The sequence below is a fragment of the Prinia subflava genome, chromosome 21, assembly GCF_021018805.1.
Source record: "Prinia subflava isolate CZ2003 ecotype Zambia chromosome 21, Cam_Psub_1.2, whole genome shotgun sequence".
Taxonomy (NCBI): Eukaryota; Metazoa; Chordata; class Aves; order Passeriformes; family Cisticolidae; genus Prinia; species Prinia subflava.
In genome coordinates this window covers 4,143,180-4,163,643 of record NC_086267.1, presented here as the reverse complement: position 1 = coordinate 4,163,643, position 20,464 = coordinate 4,143,180, and the positions used below count along the sequence as shown (strand labels likewise).

Genomic DNA, 20,464 nt, shown 5'->3' with positions numbered 1-20,464 from the left:
CACGAGTGCTTGAGTTCATTGTCATTAGCAGGGATGACTTCATTAACAAGTGAGAACCCAGGAAGCTGCCCCACACTTGCCTTGAGTTTGAGAGGCGGCCGCAGCAGCAATTCCAAGGGCCATGGCCATAATGCCAAGCAGCTGGGACACAAGGTATTTGCATTTCCTACGGGGAAAGTTTTAGCAACTTTTCTTAATGACAGTTCTGTAGGTTTTGGACCACAGACGTGTGCTGCAGGGGAGCAGGCAGCACCATTCAAGCACCAGCTCAGCCCGAGTCCCTGTGCTGGCATCCCCTGAATGCTGGCACATCATTCACCACTCGAGCTCCCTGTGCTGCAGGTACAGCACCAGCTCATTCATAAGCCTCAAGACATATCGTTGTGTGAAAATGTAATAAAAATTATTCAGCTAATCTACTTTAATAACCCAACTTCGGGGCCTCTCTGTGCTGCAGACAGTATAATCATTTCTAAAATATGAGCTGTCATTTCCCATCAGTGCGAGGGAGGCAGAGGAACTCGGCACCCGACTTTATCGGGGCCACTAATTCACCAGCCTCAGGCCTGTAGAGAGTGAGGCAGCAGAGCTGGTGGGCTGCCCTACCCTCCCAGCCCCATTTAGGGTCCCTGCCCTGACCCCAGGATGCTCCAGGGGATGGAGGTGACACAGGGGACCTCCAGGACTCATCTCTACAGAACAGGGATGCTGAGGATTTCCACCTCCCCAGGAAGAAAATGCTGCCACACTCTGACAGTTTTGCACAGCAATTTTTATGGATCAAGGATGAGTAAAAAGTATCAAAAATCCCATAAAACTGCCTTAGTGTGTACAAAACTCACCGTTGAATATAAAATACTTTAAAAATATTCCGCAGAATCAAATCTGCAAACTTTTTAAGTTAAAAAAAGATTCAAAGTGCCTAAAATATCATCACACTTAACAGAAATACCAATCCCGCAGTCTCAGAGCGCCGTAACAAACACATCCACTCATCTCAATTTGTAAGGATGGAGCCGTGTGGCAGCACCAGCACTCACAGCAATGCCCAGGGATCCTGGTGACAGAGACACTCCCCAGCCTGGCAAGGTGACAGCCAGGGGATGGCAGTCAGGACCACCCTCAGATGGACACAGGCACCCCCACGGCAGTGCTGATGAAGCTGCTGGGCACAGGAACCTGCAGCTTTGCATTGACAGGCAAGCGGCCTCACTGGTACAAGACCTTCACACAGAAAGTCTCCTCGTTCTTGTCCTCGTGGTCATTGATGTGAATCAGGATCTCCTCCTCACCCACACTCTGGCTCGGGGCGAAGCGCAGGCCGATGGTGTACACCTCCCCTCCGGCCACCTGCAGGAGAGAGGGCCAGAGCAGGCAGTAGGAACTGGCCAGGCCACTTCATGTGCTCACCTTCCCCTGGTTTCACAGCCAGCACCCACCCAGCACCGCCTGGTCTGGCCAGATGAGGGGTGATGCTGGCAGCAGGACGTACCTCGAAGGAGTCCTCCCTGAACTGCAGCAGGTCGGGCCGGTTGGTGCATAGGAAGTAGAGCCGGGGCGAGGGGTAGGGGTTGGTGTAGGTGATGCGCTTGTTGCAGCCTTTCCCACCTCCCGCAGGCAGAGAGATCTCAAAGGCCTGTGGGGCAAGCAGGGGCCGTGGAAAGGCGGCACAGAAGGCAGCGTGGCAGCAGCAACAACGGGCACTCCCCCAGACCCACCGCAGAGAATTGCCTCCCACACTCTGCCCTCCTCTCCCACACCTCACATCCGCTCTGCCAGCTAGCAGAAAGAACCCACCTTTGATCAAAAGCAGCAATAATTAATTACAAGTGCAAAGAACAAAGGGCTGGAAGAGCAGAGGAGACTAGCCAGCCCCTTCTCATTCCCAGGACAAGCTGTGGTGTTCAGATAACTAGATGGACTTGATGACCCTTAACAGCCCCTTCCAGACCCAACTACTCTGATTCTCTTAACAACCCACAGCACAAGCAGCATGTGGCAGGACAATGGGGCATCGCTGTAAATGCCAATCTGAACCTTTCCCAGTACCGAGGGGTTCAGGAAAACATTTTTAGAAGGAACACATTAGCCAGGAAATCTAATTTTCTGTCTTTGAGGCAAGCCTCTGCCAGCACAGCGCTAATCGAAAGCAGCATGCTGCAGCTCTAATTTCACAACTGGGAATACTTCCGAGCTGCCGCTCCTCAGCGTGGGGCTGCCTCCAAAACAGCCTAAAAGACATTTTACCAGGGGCTTCTGTGAGATTACTCAAGTACCCCAAGGGCTAAATGTGTGTTTATGATGGCAAGTGCCAAAAAAAAACACAGATGGAAAGGGAGGAAGAAGCAGGAGACAGCCCCAGGTTATTGGCTGAACCGCGACCACTGATCCGGCGCCATCTCCACATTTCACAGTGCCGAGAGCTGCCATACCTTGGAGATGAGAGGCTGCCTGCAAGACAGGCAGAGCAGCCAGGAGGACACCAGCTGGTGGGACTCCACATCCACCAGGTTGAGGTAGATGAACTTGCTGCCAGCCCGCCGTGGCCTCACGCCGATGTTCAGGTCCTGAATGCCATTGGCAGGGAGGAGGAAGGCACCGTTTGGATCCACCTGTGGAACAACACCTGGAGGTACAGCCACCCACAATGGCTGATCACAGCCCTGAAAAGTCCAGCTTGGAGCATCAATTAGACCCAATTGCTCTTAAAAACCTGTACCCCTATTCCACCACTATTGAATCCCATACCTCCCAGCCCGAGGAATACTCAGGGACTAACTCATGTCAGGAAGGACAAGAGCCACTTGGGAACACCCAGGGCCTCCCCAGCCCAGGGGTTCCCCCACACAGGCTTTGCCTGGGGAGCTTTTGCCTTTCCTTTACAGGACAGCAATGGAGTTTTTCTGCCTTTTATTATTCACATTTCCAATTACGGACGAACGAATTCTAAAGAAATTGTGAATCTTCAGACAGTCTCATTAACGCAGATAATTTGCCCTCCGGGGTTTCGCGCCAATGATCCTACACATGACAGCTCTAATCAAAAGATAATTATCACAAATGCGTTACGGCTCTCAGTTGTTCACAGTTCCGCGTGGGTTGCCTTTTTTGCTTTCCAGAGGGGGTTTCTCTGGGCTGACCCAGGCCAGCCAGCCCCCAGCCGACCACGGGGGTTACCTGCAGCTCCTGGGGGTGGGAGGTGAAGGCCCGCACCCTCCGTGGGGCTGCGGTGCCACGCAGCAGCAGGGAGAGGCGGGTGAGCTGCCCGGCCGTGCAGGCGACGTCCAGGCGCTGCAGCGAGTGCAGGTAGAACTGCCAGATCTGGACAGGTGCTGCCAGCCAGGCGTCCCTGTGCATGGACAGACAGATAGGGCTCGCCACACGCCATGGGAGTCAATGTTGCCCACCCTTTTGGGGTCCTCCTACTTACGTATAAATAGCAACAAAGAACTTTTTGATCTGCGGGCTTGGTCCTCCGGCTACTTTGAGGAAGATGTCCTGTGGCTCACCAGGCCCCTGCATAGACCACAGAGCATTGTCCCAGCAGTTGACCAGCTAATGAGGACCCCAGGGGTGTCTTCCCATTAATGTGGGAACTACCACCAACTCCCTTACGAAAGCAGATGCTTTCGGTACCTCGTTAAACTACGTTATTAAGTTATTATACAGCTTGGCTGAGCTCTCCCAGTATTTTTAATTACAATAGAGGATACAAATGACTATCACATTCCAGGTCTGTATCTGTAATCAAATTTTGGCAAATTTTCCGCAAGTTTTCTAACAAGCCCTAATCCAATTACCATCCTAACGCATTTCTGCAACAGCAATTAGCAACTATCCCTCGTCACCATTTGCATGGACATGCCCAAGTTTATTTTTCCCTTCCACCCCTTCCTGCTGTGGAGCCAGCCTGGGAGAGCCTCCTGCTTGGGGAGGGGAGTGGGATGGTGCAGGGCTGGGCATGGAGCTGCCCCATTTCCCCAGCATCCTTCAGCAGGGACAGGCTTTGCTGTGCACCCCAAGGACACACTGTCCCACCACGAGCTGCTGTGGATATCCCGAGCAGCAGAAAGGTCTATCCCAGCCCAACAAAAGGCTGCTTTTCCCCAGAGCCTGAATCATCTGGTACTTGCTCAAAAGAACAAGCGAGCACAGGCTGCTGCATGATGCGATAAGGGGCAAAGCTCAGCCTCCCCCGCCAAAACAATGCAGCTCCTTTTAATTGGGAATACAAAGCAATTCCAGCTTCATCGCTGCCACTGTGTCACTGCCACGAGCTGGTACACGAAGATGCTCTGTGGTTGCACCCACACTGGCAGCCCTCTGCCAACCCAAACAATCTGCAGGAGAAGGACACGAGGAACAGCGATGCCAAAGTGTGACATACCAAGGATTTGGTTTCACAAATGATGTCGGGGTCGCTGCAGCGAACAAACATCTCAGGCTGCCCGCCTGGCACCCCCACTGGCGTGCCTGTGGACAAGTGACCAAGGAAATCACCTTCAGCTTTTCCTCTGCCTCTCCCCTGTGTCCTACGCAGCTGCACACAGAACCCCTCACACTAGACTACCAGCAAACCACACAGGTGTGCAGGTGTAGGGAATTGGGGTTGAAGTTAACACAGAAAGATGGATGGAGAGCATGTGAGGAGCCCAGGGGTGAGGAATCACTAATGTGCTACCTGGATGTTGCTGTGCCTCCAGAAAGGCTCCACAAACTATGGGTGATGACTAGCAGGGAAGACACGCCACGGACTCACCAGGGAGGGTGTGCCAGGGAGGCAGCCGAATGGTTTTCTTCAGGAAGGTGAGCTCTGGGTGGTAGAAGCGGAAGGTCTGGTCCACCACATGGGGCTGCGGCTCCACCTTCACCCGCAGGAGTGCAATGGGCTTCCCCCCGCTCACCTGGAAGGAGACCTGTCCCGGGGGCCAGCAGGAGAGGGATGGGGTTTTCCAGTGATTCTGCTCCTCCCACACAGCCCCTCAAGCAGTGTTTCACCTGGCTCTCTAACCTGGACAAGCTTTGTCTGCTTGGCCCCGCTCTTCTCAAGGGAGTGAGTGTTCCCACTGGCACCAGTGCCTAGCCCAGCTGGCCCCTGCAGGGTGAAAAAGTGAATTCCCTCAGGGTGCAGCATCACTGAGGCTGCTGCTGCTCCCCAAGGCTGTTCCAGCCAGCTCTGCGTTGGCAAACACAGCCGAGGGGAACACTTCCTACTGGAAACACCTCAAAACAGGGGCCCGTGCCTACCTGTGCTGCAACCACAGCAGGGTCTGCAGAGAAGGTCTGGTATTTGAAGGGGATGTGGACAGTCTCACTGGGGCGCAGGTAGACCTGAGGCTTGAGGTCATCGCGGAGATGGAACATATCCTCCTCCACCGGTGTAACGCTCTTGGTCAGCTCCTTGAAGTGGCGCCACTCCCTCGGGTCCAGTATGACACTGGGGCAGTGAGCAGCAGAGGTGCTGGTGAGGACTGGGAGGCAGCTGGTACCACCCTGGCATCTCCCCACGCACAGAGGGGAGCCCCCACCTGAGCTCAGGGTGGTCGACCTCGATGGTCACGGTGTGCTGGACTCCGTACGGGTTCTTCAGGGCGAACTCGAAGAACTCAGCTGTCCCCAGCACAGCGTGGACAGTGCGGGTGGCTGTGATGGCCTGGCTGAGCCTCTGGTAGATGCTCTCTTCCTTGATGTGATCCCGGTAGGCATCGATGACCTGCAGGTCCCAGGCACGCTGCTTTGGCCAGCCCTGCTGGGAGGGAAGGGATCATAAGCCCAGAGACACCACAGGGGGCTGGCCCCCTGCCCTCCTGCCACCAGCACCCTCGTGCAGCCACACCACCACCGTGTGCTGCACCCAGTGGGTGGGCATGGCCTCCCTGAGGGTGACCTGGGGGCCAGGCTCACTTCTGGCCGGCGATTGCGCAGTGCAGCCTCAAGCTCGTTGTCCACATCCACCAGCCTCCGTGCCCACGCCGTCCTCCCACCTGTGAGGTGAGACCACCGTGGCACCAAAAGGATCCCCCAGATACTGCAGCCACCCCCACAATACTGCAGGACTGGAAAGGGGAGCACCAGAGGGGGCAGCTGACCCACAGCTGGCACTGCAGCAGCAGAGACCCTGCCCACATCAACCCACGGGGGGACAGGCCAGGCCCCAACAGGACTCACCACCAGGAGTGTTCAGGGAGCACCAGCTGCCACCTGGGGTGGTGACAGTGCTGTCTGGTGCCGTGACAATGTGGGAGTGGGATGCCAGCTGCCCTGGGGTCTCCTCAGATGGGTGACCTTCCACAAGCAGAGACAGGAGTAAGTGGAGACCATCCATTTTCATTGTTATAAAATCTACTGCCAATTTTTACCTGCCTGCAGCTCTGTTCAGCCAATTTACACAAGCAGAAGGCAATATCTGGAAACCAATGATGCCCTAAGAACCCCACATGCTCTCTGAAGCCAGTTCTATCACACAGTCACTTGCCCAGGGATGGAGCAGCACTGAGAGCACACACCATCCTCAGCCCATTACCAGGTCCTGCTTTAATTTCTGTGTTCTGCCTCCCCCAGCATGGCCACGTGCTGCTGCATCTCCCCACTCCCACAAAGCCAAGTGGAGCCACACCAGGCTCTAAACCCACCAGGTATTTGCCAAGCCTACACATCCCATCCCCATCCTTCAGGAAAGGATACCAAGCTTTGCCATCCTGTTTCTAACAGTATTTTGAATTTTTTTATAAAAAGAAGATGGGAAAAACACCAATCAAAGGGTGGCTGCTGCCCTGGCACAGCAGCTCTACTTCTTCCCTCCCTCCCTCTTCTTTGTTGGGGTGCAAGTTAAACCACTCCCTGGGTTGTGGATCTCAGATTCTCTTTCCCAGGAGCTTATCGGCCCTTTGCAGGCAAAGTATGGAAATGACGATTTAAGATATCTTATATGGAGCTAATCTCTCCTCTGAAGATAAGATTTTAAAACCTGGAGTCACTGCACATTTATAGGACACAGAATTAAATACATAAAATAAAAGCAGCCAGCAGGTTCTGGCAAGGATGACGCCCCTGCCAGCCTGGGTCTCACTCAGGTACAGCTCTGCACATGCTGCGTGCCCCACCCAAGCCTTTGGGCTGCATGAGGAGTGGATTCTCACCAACATTGGCCAGGCAGAGGTGGAGGCGGCCCCTCACAGCCACGCGGACGCCGAGGGGCCGCAGGGCGCCGTGCCGCAGAGCCTCCCGGGCCACCACCGCCCCGTCCGGCTCGTACTCGGTGGTGGCCACCTCCAGCTCGTGGTAGGTCCTGACGGCCGTCCGGCCCTGGCGCAGCAGGGGCTGGGGACAAAGGACAGACAACGAGTTACTGGGGAGTCTGGTCCGGAGGGGTCAAGGAGTCTGGGTATGAATGGCACTGGATGTCCTGCCTCTGCAGGGCTTAGTGCTAGAATACTGCCAGAGTTCCAGGGAAAGGCGAAGAAAGTTAATGCTTTGTCATCACTTTGGAGGAAAAGATAACAAATCCTGTGATAAGGGGCTTGTCAAGCTGACACCAGACTCTATTACACAGAGGGATTACTGAAGACACAAGGACAATGTAACAGCATCTCAATACAGGACCAAAGGGAGAGCTGGGCTCTTCCCTAGCACTCCACACAGGCAGGGGGCCCTTCATCATTACCAGCCATGGGAAAAGACCTTCAATCTATCTAATACCTCCAGTTTAATGGCAGCAGACCCAACATGGAGCAGGGAGTCTCCATCCCAGACATCAATCTGTAGGCTGTGCTCAGCCAGGTACCGCAGGAACCAGCGGTGCTCCCCGGGCCGCAGGAAATCTGGATCCACCATGTACTTCAGCTGCAAGCCTGGCGGTCCTGCAAGACACCACACTGTCACAGACATAGCACTTGGCTTGGTGGGAAGCCTCAATGTGCACCTCATGCAACTGACACTCTGTGTTCTACTTCAAGCACTGGATGTTTTGAATGTTCTTCATGATGTACAAACCAGCAGACATTTGCTGTTAACAGACACCAGCCCGTCCCTTGGGCCAGAGGCAAGCCCTCATCCACCCAACAAAACAGGGGCAGCCACACACGGATGCTAAAACCAGAGCTTACTGGTTAGGGTCTCATCCTCGTTGACACGGACAAGGAGCTGTGCTGGCACGGCCAGCCCGGTGGCCAGGCCCCCATCTGTGCTGACCAGCTGCAGCCGGGGCGTGGTGACCGGTGGGAAACGGTAGAACTGGAAGGTGAGGAAGACAGTCCTTGGCTCCGGCCCCTCCACGCTGCCCTGAGCATCCCTTGAGGAGAGAGAGGGCTTTGGGTTACTTTTGGCACGGCGCTGCCACTCTGTCATGAGCTCCTCGTGCATTTGGCACGTGCCAAGAGGCAGAAGAACATGAGAAGATTGGCAGCACCACAAGTATTTGGACTTTCCTGAAGACAGCGGCCATACGGTTTGCCTTAACTTTCCAAAAAGCTTTGTAATTCCAGCTGTCTCCTGCCATATGCTGCGATGGAGGCGCCCAGCAAAGGCAGCATGTTACCTTCCCACAGCACACTGCCAGCCACGGAAAAAACAGAAGCGGGGCCTCATCCAGCCAAAGCCACCCCTTGGGTGCCAACTTTCCCAACTTCATTTGCATTTCTGGAGAAACCCTGCATTAATGAGCTCTGACATCACATTGTGGCTCATGGATCCAATTTAAAAAAACTGGATTATGACTTAAAGGTACTCAGGAAGGACAAAAGCAGGTGCCAAAAGAAGCAGCACCTCTGCAAGGACATCTGCCCAAGCAGGGAAGAGAATTGGGGGAATTTGGAAAGGACTCTGTCCAGGAGGCCTTTGGGATCTGCCCACACAAGACCACGAGCTGCCATCCCACCTGCCAAACGCCAGGAACTGCAGGACTATTTCATTGCCTTGCAGAGGGTCAGCTTCCTCCAGCCGCAGGTTGAAACTGCCCAGCTCCACTGGCTCTGAGATCTCCACTGGCTCCCGGTTGCGGTCCAGGATGTCCGGGAAGCCGGCAGCGTGCAGGCGCGCCAGCGCGCCACGGGACAGGGACACGTGGGAACTGATGGAGGAATAGGGGTGAGCTCCACAAAAGGGGCCACGGGGGCCCTGGCAGGCCAGGTGATGAGGCCACAGGAGCCTGGGGAAGGGCAGCTGAGCATCACCTGCATGCCTGCAGCCCCACAGCAGCCATGGGCAGCTGCAGCGGGGTGAAGGGCAGCGCCCGCAGCTGGTCGTTGGCACAGGGCTCTGCGTCCGGCGAGCCCAGGTTGGCCTCCAGGTGGGTGATGCCCCCATCCTGCTGCAGGGTGTGGCCTTTGCCCTGTGGCGAGGCCACAAGCTGGGACACCGACAGCTGGTGAGAGAGTGGCAAGTGTGAGCACCCACAGCCCCAAGGCAGCACCCTGAGGCAGCCCTGTGGCAAGCTGAGCCAGCAGGCCCCCTCTGTGCTAAAGGAGCTCGGCCACCAAGTGCCCCAGTGTTGTCACTCCACAAGAAGTGGTACAACTCGGGCACACAAGGGTTTGCGTCTCCGCTGCCATTTCCCTGCTGCTCGCTCTCTGGCAAGAGGAGAGATGAGCACATGCAGCAGGAAGATCAAACTGCTTAATGCAGCCTTATGAGGCATTTCATTTCATCAAAAATATTTGCGTGCATTGATTCCTGCATCAAGATATAAAACAGCATAAAGAGGGCTCTCAGTATTCACAGCTCTCCTTAAATCCTGGGAGCTCTGCACGAACAAACGGTGTGTCACTGTCAGCACATACCAGGGACAACAGCACCCAGCAAATCTGGGCTGTCAAAAACCAGAGCTGCCCTCACTCCTGGGGTGTGAAAAGAGCACAGGGAACCTCTCCCAGCACATCACAGGCAGGAGCTGGTTTGCTGCCTGGAGGAGGTGGATTTGAGGACACTTGGTGCCTCTTGGCTGCAGCAGACAGGAAAACAGGCAGGGAATGGGCCCAGAAGCACATCCTACATGTGGGCCATCCCCTGGAGAATGCTGCTGCCCACCACCCACATCCACTGGTGCATGTGGCACTTACCCCTGGTCCCTGTGGGGAGACTGGCACACGCCGTGGGGTTGGCACTCCTGTGGAGAGGGAGAGATGGCATAGAGGAGCCATCACCCTCAGGCCCCATAACTGCAGCTGCACCCACTGCCACCAGACCCACCCTGTCCTCCCACAGCCCTTTTCAATTTTAGGGGCAAAGACAGCACAGTGCAGCAGCTTACCATCACCCAAACACTTCCTTTGACTTATTTCCCAATAAGATTACTGCTTGGGGGTTAACACAGCACATCTCCAGATCCATCCTTTATTTTGCCGTGAATCAGCCTAACTCTGCCACAAACAGCATCCCCTGACAGCGCCGCGGTGCCCCACGGCCACGCGGTGCTGCCTAAGTGGGATGCTTAATGAGACGTGAAAGTTTTAGGATACTTAAGGTTTTCATCGCTCCTCTGTTATTTTTTGTCACTCCCTTCATCTGCTCGAGCATTTGTGCCCCGAAACGGTGGGAGCTTTATCGTGTTTATATTCGGCTGCTCTCTCGCGCCGGCACAGCTGAGCTCGCTGCGCCGCGGAGCCGCGGGTCCTTCGCGGCAGAGCAGGGCCACAGATGTTCCATCTCTGCATCCATGTGATGCTGAGACCTTAATTTGCTTTCCCCCACCACATAAATCCCAGCTATTTCCATGCTGGCTGCTGTGTAAAGGAAATCACCCTGTTTCCCTCGTGCCTAAAGTATTGTTTCCTTCCAGTTAGGATGGCTCTGGCTGATGGACAGATACAGCAGCAACACCAGCATCTGAGCTGACAGAAGAAGCTCTTGGCCTCCCCTGGGCCAGGCAGCAGCACATTTCTCAACAGAGCTCTACAAAAAGTTAACCCAATAGTCTCTTCAGCACCTTGGGATACAGGCTAGAGGGGCACAGCTCTGGGACCACCGCTGCACTTGCAAGATCTCCCTGGTGTCATAAGACCCCTGGAGCTGGGAAATGCCAGGGAGTTTGTCCCTGAAAATCACCTTGACGGGGATCTCCCCTAACCAGGGACACAGCCCACAGCCCAGCACACTCCCCCAAGATGGAGCGCTCCAGACCAGCACCAGGTTGGAAGCTCAGTGTCAGCACTTGCTTCCCTCTTCCCTCACCACACAACTCCATCAGCACCCCAGCCACCTCCAGCTGAAAGGCACCAGGAAAAGCTTTTCAAGCAGCACCAGTCATGATACAGCCTGTGCTGCAGGGAGATGAACCCCACATACCCCGACATCACCAGACCCCTTCATCTCCCCCTAAAGCTTTCCTCTCCAAAGCCCCTCCCTGCAGCAATCCTGGCTCCTCGCCAGCAGTAACACAGGATTTATCACAGCAAAAACCATGGTGCCACTGCCATCTTGTGGAAGGCACCACAGCACTGGAACAGCAACCCAACGTAAAGGGCACTGCCTGGCCCGTGGGCTGGGACCAAGTGGCTCATCAGAGAGCTGGGGAGATATGACACACACTGAAACACTGCCTGGTGTCCAAAGCATCACCCCGAGACACAGCTGGGACCCCAGCAGGTGCAGCACTGCAAAGAAAGGGGAGTTTGCTTCCCAGCAATCACAAAAGGGGGATGAGAGAGAAACAAGCCAAAGAGGATTTTTAGGAGCACAGTGCATGGACACAACCTCATGCCCAAACACAAGCCAACATCACTTTTCCTTCCATCTCCAATAGAGCAGAGGGGTGCTGGAACCCCAGCCACAGGGCCCCCCAAACTACAGACAGATGCACCTGTGTACATCACAGATGCTGCCTGCTCTTCCCCAGCTAGGAACCAGCACATCCTGCACACATCAACCCAACCCGGACTGCTGTCACACTCTCTCAGTGGTGGCACAATCAGATTACTTTTCCCCAGTCTATGACTGATATTTCTCTTGTCCCCGTGCCTGGAGATACTCTGAGTCCAGAGACAGGAGCAGCAGTACCTGCAGCAAGAATGTGCTGCTGGTGTGGCCACTGCACCAAGTGACCTGGAATGGGAGCAGGCTGGGGCAGTGCTGGCAATCCCTGTGAATTTTGCACATGGTTCAGCAATACTATCACACGGGAATTTTGCAAGTTAAAAAGTAAGAGCTGAATTCAACTTGACAAAAACTTGCTTCACTCCAGTAATTCATAACTAGCTCGCTGAAACTCACTGAAGTCTTGTTTTCTCTCCCGAGCAGACACCAGTGCCACAGTCTATATTTTAAATGTCAGCGATCTGGAAAACACTCACTCAGCGATGGCGTAGGAGGCTGCTTCGACTCGTCCCTGTCTTTACATAGGATCTCCGCAGCAGTTACAAGATGTTCTTCCGAATCAGTGGAAACATGGAATTGGACAGTCCCAGACTCCACGTGCTTCCCCTGAAGTTGGCAACGAAAATGCTTTCAGACAGTGCGTTACACGCAGCCTCCCTCGTGCCTCTGGCAGCAGTCGCCTGGCCCTGGCGCCGGAGGCAAAATTGCCAGGGGCCAGCACACCCTTACCTGCCGGGAGCTCGACGGGGTCCGGTAGACCAAGGTTTGGCAGGGGCCACGGCAGGCACCACCACGCAGGGGCAGGACCACATCGGTGTCACCGGGGCCCAGGACGGGGCTCCAGACAGCCCAGCGCACCGAGCGCATGTCGGCCGCCTCACCGCGGGCACTGCTGGGCACAGCCTGGGGGGTTGGGGAGCACAGTGAGCACCAGGCAGCCCCACCTCACTGCCAGGACCCAGGAATGGGTGCTGCCAGACAAGCACTGGCTCTCATGTCCCACCGTGCCTCCTTACACCTGGCTCTGGCATCACAGAAGCCACTGCTCTTCATCCCGTTCTGGAGACATTTCACCTTCCAGGACCTTATGCCTCTGTAACCCCTCCCTCAAGCAGCTGCACGAAGGGATATGTGTTAGACCCCCATCCCTGGCAGAGGGGAAAGGTTTCTACTTACCTAGTGCATCCACAGCCTCCCTCAAACCAAAGGAGAGGCACAGAAACACGAGAGGGCTCTGCCAGCACCCACCATCCCCCTCACATCTAATTATGGCACCGAGGACAAGGACAAGGTGATCAGCTTTGCAAGCAGCTTTGGGATTAACCACTCTGCCCCAGGGTTGCACCACGGGGGCTGGCTCCACTGCTGCCCCAGACAGCTGCCCAAAGAGCCAAACAGATCTGCCTCTGGAACCCCAAATCTCCCTGGGACCTTGGGCTTCAGCTTTCCAACAGCACAGCTCAGTGTCTCCCTTCTCAGTACAAATCCCTCTGGTCTGGCACATGCATCCTGTGGGATTGGAGTGGGAAATGCCCATTTCCCCTACTTTGGCTCTGGACAGCTTAACAAGAGACATTTGCTACATTTTCAATGAACATCTTAGCGGGATGATTAAAGCCTCCTAACAAATGCTTGGCCATCAATTCAGCCATCCAGGAGCTGATGGCTCCAACAGCACAATGCCTCTGGAGGGGATACACAGTACTCATTGAGCTGGGTTTAACCTGCAGAAAGGTTCAGCTAAGATGTGAGTAAACAATCAGTAAGTAGGTGAGAGTACACTGACTGCAGAGACCACCCCCAGAGATTTCTCCTGCCTTTACAGTTTGAGAACATCAGGCTGAAGTCCCCAGAAAAACCTCAGCATTCAGGGCGAAAACAAAAAAAAAGGAGAGAGATGGGTTAACCTTTTTTCAGCATAAATGCCATATTCTAAAGAAAAGCTGTTTTGATATTACAAAAAAAGCTGAAATTTTCCAAATTAGCTTGCCAGAACATTACGAGAATGCTGCAGGCTACGTTTCTCCATCTACATATAAACAGTGGAGAAATGCAACCACATGTAATTAAAATAATTCACCAAGCCCTGCAGGTTGGTTTGTGCAGTGCTGTGGAAGGCACCTGCACACTTTGCAGGGCCCTGCATCACACAGCACAGCCGTGCAACAAGGAGCTACTGCAACTTGGAGGAGCAGGATGGTGAAAGAGGGGCAGAGGAAGGAGTTCCTCAGCAGGGCTCACTCCTCCAGAAGGGATCCCTGTTCTTTCACAAGCACAGAGACAAGGCGTGCACACTCTCAGCCTACCTTCCCACCAGCTCTCCCTGTGCTGTAGAAGACATATTCCAGCTGGAAGCAGACCCTGAACGCCGGGTGAGGAACCATTTCACTCAGCTGGATGCGGCTCCTCAGCACTAGGGCTTGACCTGCATCCCTGTGCGGGACGGAGAAGTGGCTGTGGGAGGCATCCGAGGCAGGAGGGAAGCAGCACCGCCAGCAGAGGGGCTCCCCCTTACCTGGCTCCAGAGCTAGGCACCCTCTGGCAGCCACTTGGTGACAGTTCCATGTCTGGCACCAGCACGGCGACCTGCGGAGCCTGGACGAAGCGCAGGCCGTTGTGGACGCCAACGTGCAGCCGCCGCTCCCGAACCAGCATCTCTTCACCGTCCGGCGCAGCGTTAGCCTGTGACAGGAATGTTTTCCACCCTGGGCAGCACTCCCTGTGCTGACCACAGCCAGAAGAATTGAGGCAACTCTTCAGAAACTCAAAAAGCAGGGCCTATTCCCGCAGCAGATGATAGATATTAAAATCCTTTGTCTTTATGGCAGAGTTTGTTATGTGCAAATCTGGCAAGAAAGGACCTGGCCGGTGGCTGCCACTCCAAAGAGATGGACTCAACACACACTGCATCTCACCTCTGCATTTCCCAGGGCAAAGCAAACCCAAATTCTGCTTATGAGTGTCTGGATGTTCAAAACAAAGCCCACATACTAATCCAACAAGGAAACAAGCTAAAGGCTTCCACAGCAAAAAAAATATTGGAGACTCCAAGAGAAACAAATATATGAATATCACTTTTCACCTCACTCCTAATTCCAGACACTAGAATTGCTGCTCTGCATTGTGCTTTCCCCTGCCCCAACCACATTGGCAGTACTTAGAATCCTGGAATCACAGAATGGTTGGGTTGGAAGGGACCTTAAGCATTATCTTGTCCCACCCCCTACCATGGGACACCTTCTACTAGAGCAGGTTGCTCCAAGTCCTGTCCAACCTGGCCTTGGACGCTTCCAAGGGATGGGGCAGCCACAGTTTGTCTGGGCAACCTGAGCCAGGGTTTCACCACCCTCACAGCACTCTACTTACCTGGAGTAAACGATCACTGTTCAATAAATCCAGCAGTTCCTGCTCAAACTCCTCCAGGGAAGGGTACAACTGGATGAAAAGCCCCTCCAGATAGCAGGTGACCGTCTTCATCAGCCGGGGCTTCTGCAAGCAGTCATCTGAAAGACAAGGTGGTGGCCACAGGTTTCCCAAGCAAACAGAAAGCCACCACTGCTGTTCTGGGGTGCCCTGCAGTGCCACTAGTGGCTCTGCCCACTCAGCTTCTGAGCACGGGCCTGAACACCTGCAGGGACTCAGCAGCTTTCAAGACATTGCTCAGCTTCAGTACTAGCAGTTACTACGCCAAAGCCATCAGCATGCTGTAAGTTTTCCAGGCAGGAAGCTGAAGAACAATTCAGCTGCAGAACTCTGAGGAATTTTTTACCCTCCGAATGTTCAGCTCACATATTTTAATTGCAGAAGCTCAAAGGGCAATGTGCCATAGGGAGAGATTAACAAAAGCCAAGCAGGCAAGAGCTCATCCCCTCAAACCTGCCAGGCCCCAGCGATGCTGAACCGACTTCTGAGTAGTTTAAACAAGCTGAAAAAGCTTTTTCCAAGATTCTGCTGAACAACTGTAATTAAACCAGCCATCACTTATCCCTAGCAGCTTCCCAGGAACAAAGCAATTAACGGACAGGGAACTGAACGAGCCATTTTGACAGATTCTAGACTGAGCTCTGAATATGAGGGCTCTGGCCCCACACAGGGGAAATGCTCCTGACAAGGGGAGACACTGCAGAGAAACCACTGTGTTCCCACAAATCCCATCCCACTGTCCTGCCTGCCCTGCCTGCCCTGCCCACAGCCTCCTAGGGACCCACGGCCTTAAAGCAGGAGCAGCACAGGCAGAGGGAAAGGGAAAGAGCCCTTACCTGTGTCTCCATGTGCTGGCAGCAAACCAGGAACAGTCTGCATCCCAGATATGAGCATGTTTTCAGGAAGGAGGTGAAATATTGCCTCCAGGGGCTGATGGGACTTAAGGGCATACTGTAGATGGCTCTTCTCCATCACTGTCATGTATTTGTTCTCTGAAGAAAAGAAAACATCCCAAAATGACCAAAGCTGGGGAGACAGCTTCACAGCCCCAATGCTGAATGAAACATTATCTGTGAATAGACATGCTAGGAGCAAAAGAAAACCTGTGTTTGCCCAGCCAGGCCATTCCCAGCTGGCAGTAAGGCACATCCACTGAGCAGTACCAGGGCATAGACCACGTCTCACATCAAGCACACACATACAACACACATTTGGGTAAGAGAAGCCACCAAGAAGGGACCAAGATGCCATGCCTGGCTGCTGCTTACTTTCCACAGGGCTCTGGAAGCGTGGGTGCAGTAGGGCCCGTGGTGTCCCATGGTACAGCTTCAGCCTGAAAGCAAAGAGCACATGTGTAGAAGTCAGTAAATCCAACCTGAAGCACATCTCCATCTTCCATTACATCTCCATGTTCCCCAAAGCCCCTGCTCAGCAGCAAAACCCATCCAATCCCACTCTGGAAAAGCCTTGTCCCTTAGGGAAGGGACAGGCATACCTCCCAAACCCATCACTGCTTCCCCAGAGTGAAGAATTCCAGGTTTCTACATGCTGGCTCTGTTTCTGCAGCCCCAGAACCACCTTTCCCCACCCCTCCCAAAGCAGCTGTGCATGTTGCCACCTCAGTTCCCAGTGTGACCTGTCACACAGCAGCAGGGGAACCTACGCTCTGTCCTCTGTGGCCGGGTCTGTCACCTCTGATCCGCCGTGGAAAAGGGGGATGATTCCAAAGCCGCAGGAAAGATGCTGAGAGCCCCCATCCCTTTTCCCAGATGTCACTACCACTTCCACGACAACAGCAATGCCGGGATGGTTCAAGGAGGTGTGGAAATAAACGACCTGGGACAGGAAAGAAGAGAGATGGGCTATTTTAGAGCTGACAGGGGTAGCTGCACACAGAGCAATGCCTGTTGTGCTGGGACACTCAGTGGCACAACCAGAACATCCATTAAAACTTCAAGACGGAAGCTAATGGCAAATTACTTCTGGCACTGCTACAAAAATCTCAGCCCTTAAGTCTCAAGCATCATCTTTTTTTTTTGTTCTCAACACCCGTTTTCCAGAGTAACTTGCAGGCTGCAGACCCTGAATGAGTAGGGCATCAGTGCATCCCAGATCTACAGCATTCAAGCAGGAAAAAGGAGCTGAAAACCTTCCTGCAGTGGGGAGGGACATGGGAGGAGCCTGGACCTAAGGGCAGGAGGGGACAGGACACAGGTCACCTCCCCAGAACAGAATTTAAAGCTAGCTTAATCTCTCTATTAAAAACTCATTACTCCAGTGTTTCAAGGAAAACATTTACTGCAATATGGGCTGTCAGGAAGGAATAACAGAGAGAGACATTCCCATGTCAACCCCGGGACATAAATCGTTACTCCATTAGCTTTTATTGCAAGATGCTGGATTCACAACCTGACTGCTGTGGCAGAGCAAGGCTCACCCTGCAAAGACACAGGGAGCCCTGGCAGGGGATATCCAGTGCCTCTGAGCTCAAGGGCCTCTCCTAAATGCACACAGCAGTTTCTGTCACTGCATTCCTCTCCCCTAGATCTTGAGGACAAAACCCACCACAAAAGCAGACTCTGCTCCCTCTGTCCTCACGCCTTCATGCTCTGGTGAGGCTGGGGAGCAAGCACACAGCACACACAGGCAGAGCAGCAGTCACTTTCCTCCTTCTGTCACCTGTCACAAATCAACTCCAGCTCCACCTGAACTGTTCCTAACAATGAGGTGCTGACTTTCCTGCAGCTGGAAGATCCCCCTTCACATACAGATTGCCCCTTCTCTGTCAGACCCCGAGCCCTGCAGCTGCAGGGATGGGCCATGCAATTCAACCACCACAGAGGCTGCAAAACAGTCCCCCAACACTGCTGCCAACCGCTCCCAACCGCATGGCAAACACCCAGGAAGCCTGCAGACGCTGGGAATGTATTTGGAAAGGCAGCTCCTCCCAGCATTCAGCTCTCTCTGCAGCACTCTCTGCCCTAGTTTTAATCCATCCCTCTTCAAAACAAGCTGAGGTGGGACAGTACTGAAACACTTGGGAGAGAAACACACACATCAACGCCCCTCAATGACACTGAGGATGTAAAGGAAGGAAGAGCACGGGGCTGAGCTGTGCTTCACTTCACGTGCAGCACTGAGGAGGTGGAAACAGGAGCTATGAATTGGAAAACACGGGTCATGCTACGGGGCAGCAGGATGTTCCCATTAAGGGACACCCTGATTTGCTGGTAACAGTGGCGGGTGGAAGCATGGCTTTGGGAGAGTTTAGATCCCAGACAAGGAGAGAGAAGCACTGTGCAGGAGGGTGGGCAGCTGCTCCTTCCCTTCCTTCCCACTTGTGGGGAAATGCTGCTCTCTTGTGGGGAAACTGCTCTCTGCCACCAGCTCCAAACACGGCAGGCAACACATCACTGCTCCCACGGTGGCACCAGCCTCAGAGGAAACCCAGCACTCCAGTTTCCACAATAAACAGTAAAAGCTTAATAAATGGGCAGTGTCAGCATCCCAAGCAAAAGGTCAAGAAGCGCTGGGATGGAAAAGGATTCAGGTCTGTGTTTTCCCAGACCCTTGGCAGCCCCCACCTCATTGAACGTCGCCCTGGCCGAGCGCGGCGGGGCAGCCCTGGCAGCCCGCCAGCTGCTCCTCCATGTCCTCCCAAAGAAGTGGTGGTAGGTGGCATCGAAAAGGGACAGGCGCAGCTGGTACTCGGCTCCCTGCAAGGCACAATGCACCAGCTTTGGGGACGCTCAGGGACAGGCCAGCTCTGCACCCCCAAAGCTCAGAACACATTTTGATAAAGAGACGTAATTCCCGTTTCCTAAGGGATGCCCAAATCAGGCACATGGCCACAGACAGCTTCATGCATTGCAGCAGAACCTGCCTCCAAGCCAGGGGCTGACAGAGCAAAGGAAAAGTTGGAAAATTGAGCATTGAGCATAGAATAAAGAGGCAATTGGTGTTAAAGTGTTATCCAGAAAATTTAATTTAAATATACTTACCTAAACTAACAAAAAAACTAAATTAAAAATTAATTAAATGGTAACTGAGATTTACAGATAATGAGGCAAGGGACTGAAACAACTTAGTACTTCCAAGAGACTTCCAGTCAGTTCCTCCCAAAAGTCACTATTGGGAGCTCAGACTCACACACACAGGAATGCTGAATGGGGCTTAGAAAAAAATTGACGAGTGACTTTGTACATTCACAGAAAGTGACAGAATAAGGAGGAGGGGAAGCTAAATTGAAAGAGGAGCAATTCAGGTTTCATCTTAGGGAGAAATTCTTCCTTGTTAGAGTGGTGAAGCATTGGCACAGGTCATCCAGAGAAGCTGTGGCTGCTGCATCTCTGGAAGTGTTCAAAGCCAGCAGGCTGGAAAGGGCAACCTGGTCAAGTGGAAGGTAGCCCTGTCCACGGCAGGAGAGTGGAAGGAGATGATCTGTAAGGTCTCTCACAACCCATACTATTTCATGATTCTATGAATAGTGAGACTCAGCAGAAACAGCAAGACATCGCCGGGGTCCCCTCGCAGAGCCGACCGCCCCTACCTGGGAGAGGGCAGCGCCGTGCAGGTACTTGAGGACGCAGCGGAAGGCGGTGGAGCGGGGCGAGGGCCGGGCCCGGCCCCGCTGCGGGTGCGGCGGCAGCGGCCGGTGCTGCCGGAACACCCGGTCCCACTCGCCCATCGCCTCCCGGGGGTCGCCGCTGCCTCCCGGCGCCAGCTATGGCGGACGCGGGGCTGGAAGAGCAGGGGACACGCAGCCTGCGGGAACACAGCCACACGGACCCCGCACAGTCAGCACACACAGCCCCGCGCAACAACCACACGTGGGTGGGGACGGCCGCTGCCCACGCCCGGCCCGCCCCGCACCCGCCTGGGGATGCACACGGGTACAGCCAGGGCAGGGCCGGCCCGTGGCCACCCGCCCACGGGATCCTGGTGCGTGGGAGCGGGACTGGAAACGGCCCCATCACTGAGCGCCCGCAGCCCCCCCGCTCACTCACCGCGCCCCGACGCCATCTTCTCGGGTCCAACCAACCGCGAGCCGGCCCGAGGGGGAGGATGGACGCTCTGTCACGGCTCGCCGCCCCGCTTCCCATCTCCCGCGCCCCATCGCAGGCGGAAAGCAGAGACAGTCAGCAGCGAAACGATTTCGGAGCGATCCCGCACCGGCGCGGGACGCGGTGCCAGGACAGAAGCGGCGACGGCAGCGGCGGCCTCCCCCCTCCAG

General features: G+C 54.5%; 1 protein-coding gene across 2 annotated transcripts; it reads right to left on the bottom strand.

Annotated features, from left to right (window-relative positions):
* Window positions 1-751: 751 nt before the first annotated feature.
* NPHP4 (nephrocystin 4) lies at window positions 752-20,389 on the bottom strand. Of its 2 annotated transcripts, none has more exons than XM_063417287.1 (29): window positions 20,238-20,389; window positions 19,781-19,995; window positions 18,816-18,947; window positions 16,895-17,067; window positions 16,500-16,564; window positions 16,068-16,223; window positions 15,175-15,311; window positions 14,324-14,490; window positions 14,115-14,241; window positions 12,538-12,711; window positions 12,285-12,414; window positions 10,056-10,102; window positions 9,171-9,361; window positions 8,876-9,067; window positions 8,106-8,290; window positions 7,699-7,859; window positions 7,140-7,320; window positions 6,169-6,285; window positions 5,905-5,984; window positions 5,529-5,749; window positions 5,248-5,437; window positions 5,012-5,095; window positions 4,760-4,916; window positions 4,388-4,473; window positions 3,431-3,516; window positions 3,178-3,349; window positions 2,433-2,612; window positions 1,493-1,636; window positions 752-1,350 (listed from the first exon to the last, which is right to left on the bottom strand). In XM_063417287.1, exons 2-29 carry the CDS (start codon window positions 19,916-19,918, stop codon window positions 1,210-1,212), a joined length of 4,014 nt encoding a protein of 1,337 aa, XP_063273357.1. In that variant the 5' UTR covers window positions 19,919-19,995; window positions 20,238-20,389; the 3' UTR covers window positions 752-1,209. The 2 variants fall into 2 exon arrangements, with proteins under 2 accessions (XP_063273357.1, XP_063273358.1); XM_063417288.1 differs by having other exon boundaries at window positions 5,529-5,746.
* Between the last annotated feature and the right edge of the window lie 75 nt (window positions 20,390-20,464).